Source organism: Zingiber officinale, chromosome 8A (assembly GCF_018446385.1).
Source record: "Zingiber officinale cultivar Zhangliang chromosome 8A, Zo_v1.1, whole genome shotgun sequence".
Taxonomy (NCBI): Eukaryota; Viridiplantae; Streptophyta; class Magnoliopsida; order Zingiberales; family Zingiberaceae; genus Zingiber; species Zingiber officinale.
Genome location: NC_056000.1, coordinates 2,086,926 through 2,105,102, shown reverse-complemented (window position 1 = coordinate 2,105,102; position 18,177 = coordinate 2,086,926). Strand labels below are relative to the sequence as shown.

At 35.2% G+C, this 18,177-nt stretch overlaps 3 protein-coding genes, 1 non-coding gene and 1 pseudogene across 5 annotated transcripts in view; 2 read left to right on the top strand and 3 right to left on the bottom strand.

The window, feature by feature from the left end:
- LOC122009543 (V-type proton ATPase subunit d2-like) overlaps nucleotides 1–630 on the top strand; it is a 2,283-nt gene extending 1,653 nt beyond the window's left edge. The window contains exon 4 of the mRNA XM_042565739.1: nucleotides 430–630. Coding sequence (XP_042421673.1) covers nucleotides 430–630 — 201 coding nt within the window. The remainder of the gene's footprint in view (nucleotides 1–429) is intronic.
- Nucleotides 481–3,820, bottom strand: LOC122011838. The gene is made up of 3 exons (XM_042568234.1): nucleotides 3,665–3,820; nucleotides 2,126–2,761; nucleotides 481–789 (listed from the first exon to the last, which is right to left on the bottom strand). Exons 2-3 carry the CDS (start codon nucleotides 2,668–2,670, stop codon nucleotides 720–722), a joined length of 615 nt encoding a protein of 204 aa, XP_042424168.1. The 5' UTR covers nucleotides 2,671–2,761; nucleotides 3,665–3,820; the 3' UTR covers nucleotides 481–719.
- Nucleotides 3,821–4,724: 904 nt separating this feature from the next.
- Nucleotides 4,725–14,567, bottom strand: LOC122011840 (annotated as a pseudogene).
- A 1,288-nt stretch (nucleotides 14,568–15,855) lies between these two features.
- On the top strand, nucleotides 15,856–15,926 carry TRNAG-GCC. The gene has a single exon. It is a non-coding gene; the product is annotated as a tRNA-Gly (tRNA).
- Nucleotides 15,927–16,021: 95 nt separating this feature from the next.
- LOC122007945 (hypersensitive-induced response protein-like protein 1) lies at nucleotides 16,022–18,018 on the bottom strand. Of its 2 annotated transcripts, none has more exons than XM_042563483.1 (5): nucleotides 17,862–18,018; nucleotides 17,503–17,714; nucleotides 17,205–17,325; nucleotides 16,676–16,864; nucleotides 16,022–16,548 (listed from the first exon to the last, which is right to left on the bottom strand). In XM_042563483.1, exons 2-5 carry the CDS (start codon nucleotides 17,689–17,691, stop codon nucleotides 16,193–16,195), a joined length of 855 nt encoding a protein of 284 aa, XP_042419417.1. In that variant the 5' UTR covers nucleotides 17,692–17,714; nucleotides 17,862–18,018; the 3' UTR covers nucleotides 16,022–16,192. The 2 variants fall into 2 exon arrangements, with proteins under 2 accessions (XP_042419417.1, XP_042419416.1); XM_042563482.1 differs by having other exon boundaries at nucleotides 17,503–17,711; nucleotides 17,862–18,015.
- Nucleotides 18,019–18,177: the final 159 nt, after the last annotated feature.

Below are 18,177 nucleotides of genomic sequence, written 5' to 3'. Positions count from 1 at the left end.
AATTATAAAAGGCACTCGCCTAAAACAATTCTTATTTTAAGTCTCTTTTATCAAAAATATTTAATGGATTATATGTTTTTGAGAGATTTGACTGGGCCCGTTAAGAGCCATGTCGGATCGGGCACATCTCGTCCCCGTTCAAATCACGCCGCTCTAAATGATCCAACTTTATGTGATTCGTATTTATTTATAAATAATTTCTTTTTTGTATTATAAAAGCTCAACATGCTATGGAAAATGATCGAGAAAGAGCGCTAGTTTTGTCAAAGTAACAGACGAAACGCATGCTTGCAAAAGGAATTGGCATCGACTAAAACTAGAAAAAAAAGGTTATTCCATAGATATTATATGTTGTTTTGGCATCCAAATATCATCCTTGTCTTAACCACAAGTCATAAACGAAAAAACACAAGTTGAAAAAAAAAACAGAGATTTGAGAAAGGAGATGTGTATACTATGGCAGATGTGATTAGCAGAATGTTGAGAAAGGAGACGCTGAATTTAGCTTTTCATAGATTGCCAAAGTTCAATAACACTGTAAAGAAAGAATCAGGCAAAGGAAACATGGACACAACAAATAGAAGAAACAAAAGTCCGTCACGTCCCGTGGCTCTTGTAATCAACGCTTGAATATGCAGTCGATTGGCAAATTCTTTGAATGGCGGTATCAGAGCGCTAACCAGATCTTGCACGTTACATCTATCTTTCTAGATGAAAATTTACTGAATCACGCAATCACATCTTCTGAATTTTTCTTGATTGAATTCCTCATCTGATAGACCATAATCGCTGTAGTATTTGAAAGGAGAGATATACATTAGGATAAGCACAAGAATTAGGTCTAGTGAAAAGAATAAAGATAAGGGGCAACTAAGTTTTGCTAGACAAATCAGAGTGATAAATTTGCCAAGGGTTTGATGATAAGGAGAAAAATGATATTCAATGTGGTATTGAGGTGAAACAATAACATCACAAGCAAGTATGATGTCCTTCAGTACTGACTTATCAATTGATGACATTTTCCCAGCAGAGAAGACTGGTCTTCTCGTCAATTCATAGATTTAAGTGTGAGAGGTGAAAGAGACAAAAATATTCTTATATGATTAAAACAGACTTGAATGACCATGTTAGCATCAACAATAAGGCCCTGCATAGGTCTTATTTGTGAAATGTTGGCATCTGCTTTATTAGCCAATGGAGCCTGCATTTGTAGAATTTCACCATATTCGCTGTTTGTATGAATGTGATAATATATTGCTTTGGTTTTCTTCTCACCGAACCAAGCTACTAGCTCAACTTATTTAAGAATAGATTGGACATGAAGAAATAGCTAACAAAAGTTTAGGGATGATTAAATACAGAAATCAGTGATTCAAATGACCACCTATGTACTGTTCAGAAAATTGGTCTCAAGCAACATGTACAAATTTTTTCAGGTCTTGCAAAGAAGCACAGAATAGAGAATCCAAAAGTAAAATCCTGATAGTCTACAAATAGCTGCTTGTCCAACACTCGTCCGTTTGCAACTTAGTTGCACGATTGCCCTTCACTCCATGTGTCACCCACCAACCACCAGTGTTACGAATTCATAAAAGATGTTCTAAGAGTTAACATATGTATCATAACTTATAACTTAATTATGATGTCCTAGTCCTAGTTTAGTCCCAGGGCTAATAAAAAAAAATATAACCTTAGATAGATGAGATAGTATTAACTAACTTAAGTATTATCATTTTGGGCAGGTGGAAAAGTAGTTGGACCTAGTACGGTATTGGGTAATTCTCTTATCTACTAGGAACATGACTGGTATCTTTAATTCTCTTGATTTTCATATTTTCAAGTACTTGAACCTAACAGAAAAAAATTGTCTTAGGTTTTCTTGGACATAGTATGTGGTCACCTCGAATCAAACTTGAGACATTCTTCGCACACTAGATTCTGTGGTCACCAACAACAATATCACAACCAACTGATAAATAACTTAAGAATGAAGATGTGTTCATGTAAGATAAAACAAAGAAGCAAGGACTAACAACTCATATGTTAAAAACATAAACTATTCCATTTGTGTTTAACCATATAACTCATTGTGCATTTTAATTAGTTATATTAAGGCAAGATATACCTGAGTTCAAATTCTCTGATCTCGGCAAGCTCTTTGCCACATTTATCTGTCCACTGAACTTTTCTCCCTAGTGTGGAACAAGAAGTCTCATTTTCCACTTGTTCTGAAAGTTCATTGGCATTGACTACTTCACAACTTGCAGAACAATCTCTGGAAGGTTTCTTCAAATTATTCTTCAGGCAAGGCTTCTTGTCACTCTTATTAAGAGCATCAGTAGTTGAAGTCTTACTCGTGTCAGAAGAGGCTGTTTCTGGATGAGTCTCAGACTGGTTAACAAGACTGACTGAACTAGGAGAATGCCTATCAAGTTGCACATGAGCACACCCAAAGCAATTGAAGGAAGCACAGCCCTGAGAATTTTGAGTTTTCCTGGCTGTTGACCGAGGTTCAGGTTCAAACTCCTGCTCCACTAACTGGTAACGATTCCAAGGTGAGACTTTAATGGGTTCTTCATTTCTTCGTCCAAAAAGCAAAAGGGCAAGACCGTTAGTATACCCTGATGCCGAAGAAGAAAAGAATCCTCCTCCTTCTACAGCCAAAAGCATTTTAGCAGTTTCCTGGGCAAATTAGATGGGGTAACTCAACTCTTCCCTTCAAAAGTACAATAATTCTTCCTTTTATCCATCATTAAACTTCCTACAAACAGTAACAAAGGAGGATCAGAACATAGTATAAAATAGTTCACTAGCACTTAGCTTACAAAAAGAAACAACTTGGGCATGTTAATTGTTTTTAATGGCCAACATTGTTAGTTGGTTTTTTATTCTATCAATAGGAAAAGAGCCTTCAATTCAATTGATGCATGAAAAAAAAGGGCAAAAAGCAATATCACTTAGCAGTGTTTTGTAAGCTATGATATACAGCCACACAAACAACAAATATTCCTCTGCCATAAGAACAAGGGGAGAAAAATGAAAAACTTTGATCTAAGTTTGAGTTAAAGTACTGACTAAAATGACAAAGATACTTATAAAGAGAAAATTCTTTGATAAAAACTATGACTTGGTTAATAGGACACATCTCAAGATGCTAAGAAACAAGAAAATATGTTACTCACATAAAAATATAGCAACAAGTTTTTGCAACCACTAAAACCACCTACCATTTGCTTATTATAATTCTAGTAGAAAATGGAAGCTTCTCACTCTGAAATGAAAAACTACATTACATTGATAGAATCCATATGTGATCGAGTTTCTGTCGAACCACCTCCACACAGTAGAACAGGATCAAAATAATATGAAAGCCACAAATATCTCTTCACACCAGAATACTAAAACTCAAATGAAGCTAGAGATCCACGGAGCTATAAATCTTGTCGTTTCTCAAAGTATGTAAAAAGAGGGCTGGGGAGTAAGAAGAGAAGCTAAACTACGACTGGTCGATTCTGACATCCTAAAGCCTTTCTTTTTTACCATATCTTTCTACGCTATGAAGAAAAAGTTAGGGTTTTCACATCTATAAACCGCAATAAAATCGCAAAAAAGAGATTTGTTTCACAAAAAAGCAAGTATCACAGGGAATCTGAGGGCATCAAACCTCGTATGAATCTCCGCGAGGGGAGATTCAATGGCAATGGAGATCTGTTCTTCTGCTCCTCTACCGCGGTGACAACAGATCAGCAGTGTCAAAAAAGTAATAAAAGAAAACGGTGAGCGCGACGAGGTCGATTCACACGTGTGATTGCCAAGAAGATCTCACGTCCGTCGGATCATCGCAAATGCGTGATACGTGGATTGACGACCGCTCGATGGAGACAGGCCCGGCGCGCTTGTCCTCGCGTCGTAGAATTCTCCAACCAAAGTTCATAACGCACCCTATGAGTGCAACCCGCCGACTTTACCGGGAGGATATCTCAGGTGGGCCCCGCATGATCTCTCGCGTACTTATCACTCCTCCATTATTGTAAAAATTAATGGGCAATAATTGGTGTACCTTACTTTTAGTAGAAATGAAAATAGTCTCGTTTTTAGCTTTTAAAAAACTAACACAACTGACTACTTAAAGTAATGACGATTGTTAAGTTTGATTCGCCAAATTGAATAGAATATTTTTTTTATTGAATAAATAAAAAAATGTAAATAATTATTTTTTAAAAATATTTGATTCACGTAAGGGAATGCACATATAAATAAAACAACAATTTTATGGATACAATAGATAAAAAAAAATGAATAATACTTCTTACTTTATGCATATAATACTCTAATATTTAAGGAATAAATACAAAATATAATAATAAATACTTTTCTATAAAATATTTTAATAAAGGCTATTTAATAATCGACACGGCAGATTTAATTAAAACAATTGGCTCTATGTGTTTATCTTAGATTGGCAAGTGGTAACAATGAATAAACCACTTGCCCATTTAAGATAAAGTGTATATAATTTTGTAGACGTTTTTATAAGCAGTGTAACCATGTTATAATTTTTTTTCAATGCAACATAAATACCTTCATGATCCAATTTAATATAAGATTTTATGAATAAACAACTAAAATAATAAAGTCAAAATGATCGACACATGAGTTTTGAAAGCAATACAATTATGTACTGACAAAAAACAGCTTCCGAGGAAGCAGAAAGGACACCCAACTGAATTGCAACGCAATACATAACACAATCATGTTCATGTGAAATCCCAACAAAAGAAGCACAATTTTCATCATAAATTAAGTGGGTAAATTAAGGAACAAATAAATCATACCTTTCTACAGATCGTCATCTAGACACAACTGTACAAGCATGAAAAGGATATTAGTAGTGACAAATTAATTGATCTGCGACAAGTGGAACTCTTCAATCCCAAGTCTTTTGAAGCAATTATCCGATAAATGGAAGTAAAACTGCATCATTATGCAACACAATCAGTCTCTGAACATAGCGGACTTTCCTGGTTTGGCAGAAGCGTCAAAACTAGGTACAGTCAGAAGGTTTCCACTGTCAGACATGTAGAAGTAATTGTAGTTAATTCTAGTCACCAAGTCTGCCAGATGGGGGAAATGCCCAACATTAAGCTTAAAGGAGAGGATCTGCATGCAAGCATATTTTAAAATAAAATATTTTCAATCGGTTGTAAAAGAACTCCATTATCAACAAAAATCAAAACGAGAAGTCCTACCCTCAGAAGAAAGGCAACACAATCATCAAATTGTTTCTCAATCCGATCCACTTCCATTTCACATCTTGCTTTGATTGCAGAAGCTGCTCCACCGCTGCTAAGTGTTTGCTGTATCGTGTGAAAGTCAAGTGCCAATCCAAGAATGGTCTTAACTCGACTCGCTATCAGTGCCCACTGTTGTTGCATGAAAAGACGAAAGGATAGTGATTGATGCTGTAGGATTGATTTCAATCACTAAAATAAAAAGTGAGGACAGGCAGAAGTTGATACAAGCTTATCTGAAGCAACAAAGCATTGACGTTGAATAGACAAGAGGTAAGCATCATGAACTTCTATAACTTCATCAAGGGAACCAGCAGATGCCATTCCAACGCAAAGTTCAGACCATGCAGTGTGCAAAACCTGCATCCATCTGGTCAATTTCAAAGATGATTTACCTCTAAACATGGTTCCAGGAAGAATGAATTGTTATTTACCTGATCCATGACATACTGATGAAACGCATTGACAAAATGGAGGAGCTTCTGTTCTACTAACAAATGATGCTTGTAATTGCTTGTGGTGGCTCCTCTGCCCTGCCAAATCAAAATTTTATGTATGTCAAGAATGATGTATCACGAACCTTCAGTATTAAATGCACGAAGGTTCTAAATTGATGGCTACAGGTGGACAGAAAATAAAATACAAAAATTTGGTGTCGAGTTTGAGATAAATCTCAATCTCTTAATGGATCTTTGCATACATGTAAAAGTTAGCATGAAGTCAAACAATTCGCAGAAAATAAAGTGTCGGAAGAAATTTAAAATCAGGAGGTGACAGAAGAGGATCAGAATGATAAAACCTGTTCAAATCTCTGGATGATATGCTACATCAGTAAAACATTTATGGGCGTCCACAGGATAAAATTAAAAGAATTTTGCCTACTTTCCAATGCTAATTCTTTAACACATCGACAATTCTTTAACCTTATTCAAAGATATCTCACCATCCAAGTATCACTTACTTTCAATCCAGAGTGAACTAAATTTTGGTAGGAATTGCTTTCTATCGTCTCAAAATGCTAAGATTGAGAATAACATGAACAGAAAGATTTTACTATCAACGTTGATGTTGTAGTGTACTTTGAGAACAAAAATTCAGTGAGAAAATATTAAGTACTTTTGTTAGATACGTCATCTGCAATAATTGTACAACAAGAAATGAAGTACAACATGAGACAAATGCACAGCGCAAAAAAAATGAAAAGAGATTTAAGTGGAAGAACACAAGTTTCCAAGCAACTCAAGCGTAATGATTAATATATTTGTCAACTCTGGAGTAACCTTTTGGTTTAAAGAATGGAAGTATTTGTAAGGCGGTTGTATATATGTGAAGAACAGGGAATACTGACATGTCACAGATTATCTAATTGCAGGGTCCACTGCTTGCAGCAGCAATAAATTGAATCAAAAGAGTAAAAAGATAGGTGCATTCATGCAAACATTATGAATAGATCTTGTTTGCCACTCTGAGAGAGAAGTGTAGTTTCCTAAAACATAAGTTACATAAATTTCCACTGAGTGAAGTAGAATATTAAGCAGTAAATATGAATTGTAATTGTTTGGCAAGAGAAAGGAATGATTAATTTGCACCTTCCACATCCATTTTCGAGTTCTATCAAGAACATACTTCGCACGTTTGACCTTTAGTAAGAAACCCATAACCTGTACAGAGCGCAAAACAATCAAAATACTGCAGTGTTACGGAAGAAACATTTTCAACCAAGGAAGTACCTGATTATATCTCTTAAGCGCCTCCATATTAACTATCAAGTCTAGTGGCCAAGAGACCTATCAAGGCAAAGTGGCACTAAATTTCTTTACAAAGCAAAATGTAGTTTATAAGAATATATATATAGGAGGATTTTCAAAAAGGCTCCCTGTGTTTCAACTATTCCAATAGGGAGCCTCTTAGTTATCAACCAAAGAACACACCTCACACCACCACCTTTTTCTTCTCTAAATAACCTTAGTAAGCAATATTGCCCCCATTGGTCTCCATCAAACATTTTATTTAAAAAATCATTTGATGGAGCAAATCAACTCTAAATCAAAAAATAAAACCCAAATATGTGTTCCTCGAAGCATCAGAATTCAAATATGACCTTAGTTTTTTATGTGTTCCTTAAAGCGTCAGAAATTTAAATATGATATTAGTTTTTGGTTCCAAACCATGTTGATCTATTGAACCCTTTTGACCAAATCTGCTCTAAATCATAACAATAAAACCATATATATGTTCAGAGGACAGTGAGTTCAAATATGATCTTATTTTTAAATTTCAAGCAATGGAAAACTATATTTTAAAAAATAATAATAATAAAAGATTGCCAATTTTTACAAATAAACGTACTGTTAAGCCGTTTCTGTTAAAACTGTTCAATGAACTAAACCATTTCAGAATTAAAAATTAAGACTAGATTTCAAGACACATTGTAATTTAAAGTCGTAGAGTGCATGAAATTTACATTTTTTTCTACATTAAAGTTATTTTTTTGTATCTTAATTTTTTTGAGAGATGAATCTTTATCATTTAGAACAAATAAGGGTACTATTGGATTTATGATATTGAGATCTCCATCAAACCGATTTGGTCGAAACTAATGGACAAGATCATTTTAAAATCAAAGATTAGGCTCAGATTTGAATTCCTTACAATTTTGCTCACACTTCTAAGAAGACATCTTGACCCGAGTAGGATAAGGCTTGGTTGTTGATGTTGTTCTAAGAAGTCATCTTATTTTGCGATTTGGAGCTGTAAAGCACAACGAAAATTACATTCTCTATATGAAGTTACATTTTTTGCATTTGTATCTTTTTAGAACCAAATCTTTATCACTTTTGGCAATCCATCTGAACATAATTTTTTAAGTTTAAAAGGGTTGTTTAGATCAAAATGGTTTAATGGACCAAAACATTAAAAAAAAAAATTAATGATAGATTTGAATTCCTCACACTCCCAAGAACACATATCTAGAAGGCATAGTTGCTGTTATTTTGTGATTTATGAAAAGTAAGTTGGGGGAGGTGATGGATGGATGGATGGATGGATGGATGTGGGAGAGTACACTTTTTGGACAGAAATAAAGAGCGAGTCGCCCTGCGAAAAGAATAAAAGTCCAAGGGCATTCTTTGGAAAAAGAGTCATATACATACCTTGTAACTGAAATTGAGCATATCTAGTGCATTAATGCCAAAACATTGATTCTGTGTCATTCGTGAATTTGAGAGATTTCCCCCTTCAGTTTCCTCATAATCAGAATTTGCCAGAGATACAACCAAAGAGTCTGGTGTGCTAAGAAGAGCACCATCAGATGAATTTCTAATTGATTCCTACATTTTTCACAATACAACAATTATATCAAACAGGTGCCTAGGTGAAAGCAAAACCAAGTGTGAAACATCTTTGAATAAATTCATACCTGCAATATGGCATTCAACTCAAAGTCATCATCACAGATGTCTCCCTTATCCAACTTGCTAAAAGTTACTACAAGGAAATGCTGCAACAAATCACCTGGAACATAGATCATCAGGCAAGTCTAGAGTGTACATTTACAATAACCAAGGCAACACAGAATCTTGCCTGAGCCTAATAAATATATAGCATGAAGAACACCAAGCTCATTCATTAATTTCCAATCATTCATTAGCCTCGACAACATTTGTTTACCAACATGAACTACCTAGAATGTAATAACAACAAATGTTAGAAACAAACAAGTTAATCTGAAATAGCGGCCAACCAACCTACCTGCTTCATGATATAAGCAACAAGGCATTCTTGGATGATAACTGCAGGGTGAAGTGTGTACTTGGTTTTATTAACTTGAAACCATCTGAGAATTTTTGATGCGAGGGTACTATTCCTTTGAAAAGGCAGAAGATCCGATACATCAGAATTTTCCTGCTTTTATATAATTTCAATAAAAAGTTCGATCAAACAAATCTGATAAATACATGAACCATTTGATTACCTGGAAAAAAGGAAGAATGGTAGGAAACGCATATAAATTTTCCAAACTCCTTTGATCGTCTTGTTTGTGTATGTGTTCTCGTCCATCAAATTGAAGACCAAGTGCATAGTCAGTTCTATCAAATCTAGGGCATCTTAATGAATCACTATCCAGCCTTGCACCAAGATCCTTATCACCAAAGATGTCCTCACGTAAACTTTCATCGTTAATTGGTGGAAGATAGAAATCTTTTGATATGTTAAGTTCATCCCAAGAGGACAAGTTCTGTCTCAGAATTTCCCTGCTAACAGTTATCACTGGATTGCTAGGCACAAAGAGTAAAATATACTCTTTCCTAATGAACTAGCAGCTTCAAGATCTTGCAAGTGGTTTCTGTGTAATTTTGTAGCCTTTTCTGATCTTTCTGGATCAAAAGGGGATGCGGAAAAGCTTATTTTGCATTCATTATAATCCTCTCTATCACTGTCCCCAAGTATCCTCCTAAATACAACATCAGCTAAAAACTTTTTCCATACTTTATCACAGGCAAATTTAGTGCTTAGACCCTCTTGGCTTCTTCCTTCTAAATTACATCCCAATATCAGAGTCTTGTATTCTCGAGCAATATCAGCAGACCATAAACACCTGTAAGCATGATCACCATCAACTAACAAGCCAACCAACGAGACTAGGAAGACCTCTGGCAAAGTCAAAAATCCCATAACCCGTGCATGGTTATTTTCATAAAATGACATGCATTCCTCAAGATTGCTGCATTGGTTTTGATGCTCACAAATTTGAGAGCCCAACTCAAACCCCTTTGATAGCATACGTTTATATTGCTCAGACTCATTGTTGTTGTCTAATGAAACAATGTGGTCACGTTGAACGTGTCTCACCAATTGCAAAGATTTTCCAGCAGATACAATGGACTTAGCTATGTCCTTCAGAAATATAGGACAGACTATGTTATCAATATCAGCTTGGTCTCTCCCTTGTGAAGTAAATCCTAGAACACGCTCTTGCTCACTCATTTTGTTTCTCATTTTTGTACTTGACTCGTACTCGGTTAACAACTCTGGGACATTGTCAGATTTTGCTTTCCTCCATCTTCCCCATCTAAGAAGATAGCTCATCTCCCAAAAGGCAGGTTGGTCAATGCTGACTTCATTATTTGCATAAAAATACATCTGCCATTAAGTTCAAATTCAGATAACAGAGGAAAGAGGAAATCAATTAGAAATCTGCAGTGTACAAATCTTTTCAGTCTGGTTTATCGTCTTGATCACAAAAATGTGCACAAAATATGGAATGTATGAAAACATTTTAGTTTGCTGCAACCACATAAAACTGAAACAGTCAAAGTACACTTGATTCTCAATTGAGAATCTCAAATATCTCACTTGATTCACCTTTGGCCAGATCAACATGTAGGATAAAATAGCAATATTGTTTATGTTAGATGAAATATTAGCAGATAGGCTTTTAGACATCAATGTTTTTGCAAGTAGGTGCTCAACAATAACTAAATAGGGAGGCATTGACTCGTGCTCCTGAAGATCATGCACAATTTAACAGTGAATAAAGATATTGCACTGAATCACTGATATATACTAATACTGATATAGAGAGATACTGACCATACTCAGTAAGATCATGCATGGTTCAAGGGTGATTAAATACACCACGCCATGCCAATATTATTCAGTGAGGCTTGAACCATGCTCAAGGATGTAAAGCCTGCTTTTCTTAAAGTCAACTAAAATAGTAGTCAAAATAATGGCACATTTGGCCAAAAAATGTAAAATTTTAGTTAAAACAACGAAATACCTCTTCAAAAGCATCATCAAGAATTCCATCATATAGCCATGAGTCAAGCCCCTCTAGATATGGCAACAAGCTTTCCGTGAAGAAGAAAAGCAGCATAAGGTAAGCCTCCTCCTGTTATTTTAGCAGGATTTCTCTAAATTAATTGCAAAGATTAAGGGGCAAGGAGTAGCAAAAACTGAACATTTATTATTCTGCAACCTTGCCACCTTCAACAAGACAGAATTCATTCAACTTTTTGAAAAGATAATCGAGAATATGAACTGTCAATTCACTTGCAGATGGTGATGTGTGATGATATGCTCTGGGGATTGCTCCATAGACAATTTGATGAAGGAGCTCTGCTCCTGCATGGATACTGCAGATTGGTGGTTCAACTGAGATGAGAATAAAATGCTAAGAGGACAAAATTATTACCCCAAAAAGTTTCCTAGTTATAGAGATGTTTATTATGAAATTATTGCGTGAACTGATCGTTGGAATAAAGTACTTAAAGGACAAAATTATTACCCCGACAAATTTCATAATTATATAGATGTTTATCAAATTAGTCTATTAATGTAAAGAACTTTATGTTCATGCCAGGCTAACAATAACATTCATGAATACAAATACAATGAAGAAAATATTGCTTAATGAAAAAAGAATTTAATACTTAAAAATTAGTAAATTGCAGCTTACATGTTCTGCTTAAAAAGTGCCACTTCACTACGGCATTTATTTGTTAATGGAACACAGTAGTATACTATATGTATAATTTGGTTGTTCTTCAAAAAAAAAAATTCACAAAGAATATAAAGGACATCAATTAAGAATGAAGATTAGGACAAATATTCTCCAATATAATCAGAATAATTTCAAGCTAGACAAAATTTGAAGCATTAATGGTCGTCGTCAAAAGAAAGTTATTAAGTTTATAGATAATTTTGCGACTTCAGAGGATATTATCACATTGAGAATGATTGAATAACACCTACAAGAATTTGCCTCTAGTCAAAATACTAAACTAACTACTATAGGATAATAATAGAATGTTCACTTGAAAAAAATATAAAATGCAAGCAATATATTGACATATGTGCAAAACTTAATTTATGTGTTAAAGACAACAAATTGACCTTGACAAAGAATCAGTCAATCCCAGGAGAGTGGCTTTAGCTCCTGAATCTGAACCACCAACATTGACTTCTTCCTTCAAAACAACATCTCGCAACCTCTTTTTCATTTAAGTAATTGCATATTAGACTTGAGTAAAAAATGAAAAATAGTAAAGACCGCTAAAAATAATTAAAAAACTGTAAACCTTAAGCCACGAAGAAGCAGAATTGGCAAAAGCTTTGAGGGTAGGGACACTGAAATTTGTAGATTGCACCTTTTGAACATGTATCTCAACTTGCTTCAAGCATGTGCCAGCAAACAAAAACTGGCTCAGAGTATTATACAGACTAGTATATGATAGATGTGTCACATAAATCCCATTTTTCAGGCAATATTCTTGTTTATGTTCATCCCAGTAAAAGGAAGAACTTGAGAACCCCTGGAGCATTTGTAGTATGCCTTGAACCTGGTAATACAGAGGATTCCACCAACACTAATGAGAGAATTATTTTTGAAGCATACCAAAGAAGATGAGAAGACTAAAGCTTACCAGTTCCCTCTCATCTATTTTGAATGTAAGAACTGGTTCTGCATGAGGAAGGCCATTTGAAATGCTGGAGTGAAGCTTACTGATGAAACTATTACTAGTTTCAGCCTGTGCTACATCTAAAAAATAAAGAATAGAAATGACAAATAGTGTAGAGATATATCTCAGTACCATCTTATGTGCAAGGCACATACAAGAAATCAATGAGAGATATAGCCAGAGTTTTCTTCAATAGTCAGCCCAAGATTGAAAGCACCTAGAAGCTACTAATCCACCAAAATTTGGATACGAACTAAATCCCATATGACAATATCAGAGCATTCTGAGCCTTCACAAATATTTCTAGAACAGGGTATTTGGTGTTTAACATAATTTATGTGATAGTTGAAAAAGAAAAAGAAAAAGAAAAAATGGCAGTATGGAGTACAGTAGCACATGACCAGGATCACTCATCAATGCATCATAAAGTGAAACATGACTGTTACAAGCATCATGGAAAAATTTTTACCGAGTGGAGTTGAACAGAAAATAAGAGTAGAGAACAAAGAAGGGAGTACAATATCCATTTTGAGTCAGCTGCATAATTTATATAGCAGCGTCCTTGCATCAAAAAATACGGTAGATCGACTAACAATGTGTAGAAGGTTTTTATGAAAAAGTTATCAAAAATAATATGTTTATATAATGGATAACACTTTTCACAATAGAACAAGCTAAACAAAGATCATCAACAATAACAAGCTGCGTCTCAGCTATATGGGTTGATTAAATTGATCTAACTACTCATTCAATTCTATATTAGGTCATACCACAAGTTATAAGTTGAAGAAAACTTTTACCATTAGTTATGTTATGTAGAATTTTCTTTTTCCTTGGTGCTTTAAAACACTTTCAGTTATGTAGAAGTTTCATAGTTAGCTATTTCGATCTCTTACACCTTCAAGTTTAATTAATACGATTTAACTATCAAATTTAAAATTATCTTTGAACATCACTGATCAATTTCAAGTTCTTGCGATTCCAGGCCCATCCAGTTCCATTGTTCCTTTGTATTGTTTTTCTTCTTAGAAATAATAATATAAGTGAGAAGAATTTGCAAATAAGAACATTAAAATTCAGCATGACAAGCAATCAATTTCTTATTTGTATAATACAAAATAATTATTCTCAATAATATAGTGTTGGAGCCTTATATGTCCCTCGAAAAAGAGTGCAAAGAATTTATACATTTTCCAACAAGCACAGCGAAAGAAGAAACAAGTTCCTCCTATTTGTTCTGCAAAGAAAATATATTTTCAGCTAATTAAAGAAAGAAAAGACCCAGAAGCACAAACAAATGGCAAACATCAGCAACTCGAATCTAGGACATGCAATGTTAATAAGTAAACATAACCAAAACTGGTAATAAAACAATACCACGCAAGATGATATTAGACATGCTCCCAATATGCCACAAGCTGTCACAGAACATTCAACAGCAAGCATCCAATGAATTTACGTCAGAGGTCTCTACTCTGACTCCGGCGAGGTGCTGCCGGAGAATGATGTCGGAGGCAGCTACGAAAACGCATTTGGTCCGCGGAAGCGACCGCAACTCTTTGGCCCGCAAGGATGCGCCAGCGGCCGGCGCGCGATCAGACAGACGGCGGCCGGCAGCGTCTTGCAGAGAAGAGGCGCCGTGAGAAGTAGGCGAAGGAGCGCTCACGGGTGGGCTAAGAGTCGAACCCAACAGGCCAAGCTGCACACGCCCACCGGTTTCTCGCGCGACGAACTTCGTGATTGCCGAGAAGAAAGCAGGGACGAGAGTAAAAACCCTAACCAGTCCGATTCAAAATGAAATCAAAACAGATCCCCTCTGGCTGAGCTGTCAACGATTTCACACATTTCGTTATTTCTCTTCATAAATCATTTAATTTAATAAATTATTCAAATTAAATAAATTCTTGCAAAGCTAAATATTAAATTTATTTAGGAATATTTAATTCATTTACAATATTTAATTCTATGAGTAATCAGGCATTTTAATCCTTAATTCAAAATTTACGTCGAAAATACATGATTTACGAGTATTTAATGACTTACCATAGACATTATTTGAAAAAAATATTTTAAATGTTGATTGAAATTTTTAATTCTAAAAATCAGATATATTGTTGTAATTATTAATCTATTAATCTCCTAATGGTTCAGCTAGTAAATTAGTGACTCAAATATTTTTAGTTTAATTTTTTATTTTTTAACATGTATCTATCCTAAGGTAAAAATTCGATCCCAGCTATTCATTTTGGGATAAACAATTTAACTCCATATTCAGTCTATCAGATAAATCCTTAAATTGAGATAGATGGTCTAATCTCACATTATGTCAGGAAGTAAGATGATTAATCTTGAGATAAACAATCTTCTTAAATTTCGTCCATCAAGTAAATCTAAGAAACGAATTGATTAATTTTGAGGTAACAGTCCGATCACACATTTTACTTATAAAGTAAATTCAGAAAATGAGATGGATATATGCCATGTATGAGAATTGAAAATACACTGTATTTCTTACCACCATAGCAAAACCCCTATGAGTGAGTTTAATTTTTCATTAGATTCTAATAAGTATGGATTATCTATTAAAACCTAAGCAACATCAAATCCCCTGGTTACTTATGCATCAAATAAAAGAAATGTCATTTGAAGATTTGTATGGTGAAATTATAATCAACAATTTTTATTGTAATTATTAATTAAAATTGGTCTCCATCAAATACAAATGCAAGCTCATCGAGTTAACATTTAAAAAAAACATTAATATAATACAAGGGAAGAAAAGTTAGAATGATTGTTATAGAAAATTAATTAAAATCCATCGAATGCAAGCTCATTGCACTCGTCATTATAACATGTCGGTCAACATTTATAAATTATAGCAATGCAATAATTTGACTTTTTTCTACAGATGCGGCACGTTAATAAATACTCAAAATTATTAAAAAAAGATGCAACAATTTAACTTTTCCGGTGTCGTTAATTTATGAGAACTACAATACAAATTTATGATTTTGCCTTTCTCGGACAAGGCCTGACTTAGTTATTGACGAAAACATGAATATTAATAATATGATCTAAATATATTAAAATAACTTCCGCAGGCACCAGTGGTCTAGTGGTAGAATAGTACCCTGCCACGGTACAGACCCGGGTTCGATTCCCGGCTGGTGCAATTTTTACTGTTTTTGTTTTTCTGAAAATAGGCTATTTATATTTTTGACCTTTTCACTCTCGCTCCAATATGATCATCCCATCTCAAAGCAGATCTTGCGAGTGAATTGAAAATCAGAAACGATTTGGTTACAAACAAACTGAAGCACGTTTAAGACAATTGCTTAAGCACACACCTAGTTTACTTACAGCCCGGCAGTTCGATATAAGCACACAAGACGATACACAACCTTCACAATTATTAATTACTCTCCATTAATTTGATAATCAATGGGTAGATGCTTGGAGAAGGCCGTCCCGGACTTGTTGAGCAATGTCACGGACGGCCCCCGGTCCATGAGGGATGAAAACTGACGAGGACTTGGACTGTGCTCCGATCTCCTTCATGGTGTCGAAGTACTGGGTGATGAGCACCATGTCCAACACGTCCTTCGGAGTTGTTCCTGGCACGTTCACAGAGAAGCCAAGCACGCTGTCTCTCAGGCCGTCCACGATGGCTTGGCGCTGACGGGCAATGCCCACGCCCGACAAATACTTGGCCTCCGCTTCACCCTCCGCCTTCTTAATCTGCACAATCTTTTCGGCTTCCGCCTTCTCGTTTGCTGCCATTCTCAATCTTGCAGCTGCAAAGGCATAGATATATATATATATATATATATATATATATATATATATATATATATATATATATAATTATTATGATTGGAATTGGATCTTTTTCTTTGGTCAATCTAAGAAAATTAGAATTACCTGCGTTGATTTCATTCATTGCTCTTTTAACATGCTCATCTGGTTCAATATCGACGATGAGAGTCTGCACAATCTCGAAGCCATAAGCAGACATGGCCTTCTCAAGTTCCTCTTCCACAGCTTTGGCTATCTCATTCTTTTGCTCAAAAGTATCGTCCAGGATGAGCTTTGGCACACTGGCTCTTATCACTGGAAAGAGGGAAATTGTAGATCAATTATATTACAGAAATTTGAATGATGACTTTCAGTGACGTGTGGAAGTTTGTAAAGGATTTTGGGTTCAAATTTACACTGTTGAGATTAATTTCTTTTCAAATTTGAAAAATAAGAAGTTTGCTTCTTGATAATTAATTTTGAAATTAAAGTTGATGAATAGAAAAAAGGGTCAACAAGAAAAACTACAATAACATCGAAGAATTCAAAGTTCCACATCCCATAACTTCATTTTACTATGCCTACCATCAATAAGTGATTCCTATCTTAGAAAAATACATCAGTATGCATACGATCATCGACGAGAGATTCATACCGTCAAATACATAAGCTTGGATCTGAGACTGTGTGTTGCTAAGCTTATAGAAAGCATCGCTTGCTTTGTTTGGCAGAGCACGGTATTGGATGGATGCCACAACGTTCACAAACACATTGTCCTGTGAAGACGATATCAAAGTCAGACAACACGCTAGGTGCCAAACATGTTCTAGATCATGAACTCAACATGCCTACGAACTAGCTGAGCTCTTCATCTATCAAAAAACTCGCAACTTTTTTATCTCCAGAACTAACTCAAAGGACTAGTTTAGCAGAGTGAGGAAAGCAACGCAAACCTTTGTCTTTGTTTCACATTTGACGTCGAGCTGCTTCATTCGGAGGGAGAGGCGACCGGCGACACGCTTGCCGAAGATCCAAGGCAAGCAGTGGCATCCAGGCTGAAGCACATCGTCGAATTTCCCAAAGGATTCCTTGATCGCTACCGTGGATTGGTCTACTTGAACGCAGCAGAAAGCTTGGCCCATGGCTTTCCTCGACTTCTCCCCTACTTTTCAAAACCAAAGAATTCAGTTACTCTCCAAAGAATAACAATATTGACTACTAGAACAAACAGAGAATGAATCAATCAAATCCATATGAAAAAAAATTGTTTTCCTGAAGAAGAAAAAAAAATAATTTAAGGAAGAAACTTAACAGGCTTGAGAATGGAATGAAGGCGTATAACTGCAGAGATAGAAAATGAGCAGTTGCTTGGATATATAGAGACGAGATCAGCTGCAGGCGGAGGTGTTTTGGATTTCTTCGACGCAGAAAGTCAAACAATTTATGGACGTGAATCGCGATGCTCTGCTGCCGTTGCCTAATTCTCAAAAGAAGCTGCAAGGTAATTGGATGAGGAGGAGATCGAACAACCTGGATAATATAGTTTATCAAATATTTTTTTTCATGTATTTATAAATCAAATAAAACCAAAATATTTTAGCAATTTGATTTATCCCTGCTTTTTAATT

Bases quoted from the DNA above. Each gene is read 5' to 3' on its own strand.
- LOC122011838 (XM_042568234.1), bottom strand. From the start codon at position 2,670: ATGCTTTTGGCTGTAGAAGGAGGAGGATTCTTTTCTTCTTCGGCATCA. The intron at 790-2,125 runs GTATATCTTGCC...CAAATACTACAG, and splicing joins ATCAGAGAATTTGAACTCAG to CGATTATGGTCTATCAGATG.
- LOC122007945 (XM_042563483.1), bottom strand. From the start codon at position 17,691: ATGGGCCAAGCTTTCTGCTGCGTTCAAGTAGACCAATCCACGGTAGCG. The intron at 16,865-17,204 runs GTATGAATCTCT...CCCTCTTTCCAG, and splicing joins CCAAGCTTATGTATTTGACG to TGATAAGAGCCAGTGTGCCA. The intron at 16,549-16,675 runs GTAATTCTAATT...ATGCCTTTGCAG, and splicing joins AATGAATGAAATCAACGCAG to CTGCAAGATTGAGAATGGCA.